Source organism: Limulus polyphemus, unplaced genomic scaffold, assembly GCF_000517525.1.
Source record: "Limulus polyphemus unplaced genomic scaffold, Limulus_polyphemus-2.1.2 Scaffold25, whole genome shotgun sequence".
In the NCBI taxonomy this organism is placed as follows: domain Eukaryota; kingdom Metazoa; phylum Arthropoda; class Merostomata; order Xiphosura; family Limulidae; genus Limulus; species Limulus polyphemus.
In genome coordinates, this window is record NW_013665635.1 from 384498 (window position 1) to 385583 (window position 1086).

At 31.3% G+C, this 1086-nt stretch overlaps 1 protein-coding gene across 1 annotated transcript in view; it reads left to right on the plus strand.

The window, feature by feature from the left end:
* Positions 1 to 1086, plus strand: part of LOC111085688 (DDB1- and CUL4-associated factor 6-like) — a 16159-nt gene that overhangs the window by 3020 nt on the left and 12053 nt on the right. The window contains exons 2-3 of the mRNA XM_022385494.1: positions 173 to 234; positions 650 to 742. Of these exons, the coding sequence (XP_022241202.1) occupies positions 173 to 234; positions 650 to 742 (155 nt within the window). The remainder of the gene's footprint in view (positions 1 to 172; positions 235 to 649; positions 743 to 1086) is intronic.

Below are 1086 nucleotides of genomic sequence, written 5' to 3' on the forward strand. Positions count from 1 at the left end.
TGTTCCTGTTAGAGTACAGATGATATGTGCATTCTTTTCTAATGTACACTGTAACCTGTTTATGTGTTTGTGTTGATAATTAATTTGAATTTTTTAACAGTTTGATACAAAGTTATTAAACTTGAAAAAAAAATAGAATGAAATGTTAATCAATTTTTTTATTTACTTCCAGGAAGTGAAAATTTGGTTCAAAGACTAGGACTTAAAGCAGACCTACCTATTCATCACGGATGTGTAAGTGAACCTTTTTTTTTAGATTTTCTCAAAATTTGTTACAGCAGATCTTTATTATCAGCTGTCTTAACATTAATTTGCCTCCTCCCTTTACTTTGTTTCCAGTTCTCATGTGTGAAAATATATTCTAAGAATAATCATAGATAGAAAAGTCATAAGATCAAATATTTTAAAAATTTGGTAGCTAATTAATGGTAAAAATATAGATTTATTAAGACAGGACCTCTAGTATCAATTCCGAGTCACCATTTATTTATTTTTCTGTCGTGAATCTCTGACAATACTCTAATAAAATAATTTTTAAAGAAGCAAGTATAAGTATCTTGTAAACCATTTTATCTAAGCTTAGGATGTTTTATTTATAATTGTATTTGCTTACTAGTTTTAGATGTAAAATGAAATTATCATTATCTAGGTTAACACATTGTCTTGGAACAGTTCTGGCCAGTACCTCTTGTCAGGGTCTGATGATTGTTGCCTATGTATCACTGACATCTACAGGGAGAAGGTGAGTACTTGTAGTATCTTGTTTTTCAGATGACTTGTGAGCAAGAGGTTGATGTAGAATGTTGTTCTTAGAAGCACTATAAATACACAGATTCATAAAACTGTATTTCCGAGATGATACCTCGTCCCTTCACACAGACTTAACTATCTTCCTCTCATGTCTGCCAAAGAGGCTTGCATGCCACTAGCCTTGAGGCAACTTCCACCTAATTTCATGTGATTTAATGTGAGTTGCATTACTACATGATGATGTAAGGCGTGTTGCAAAATAAATCACACTTTGTTTCCACGGGAGCATAACAAAGTAAAATAAGATTTTAATTCAAGCAAAAAAAGTAATTTCAA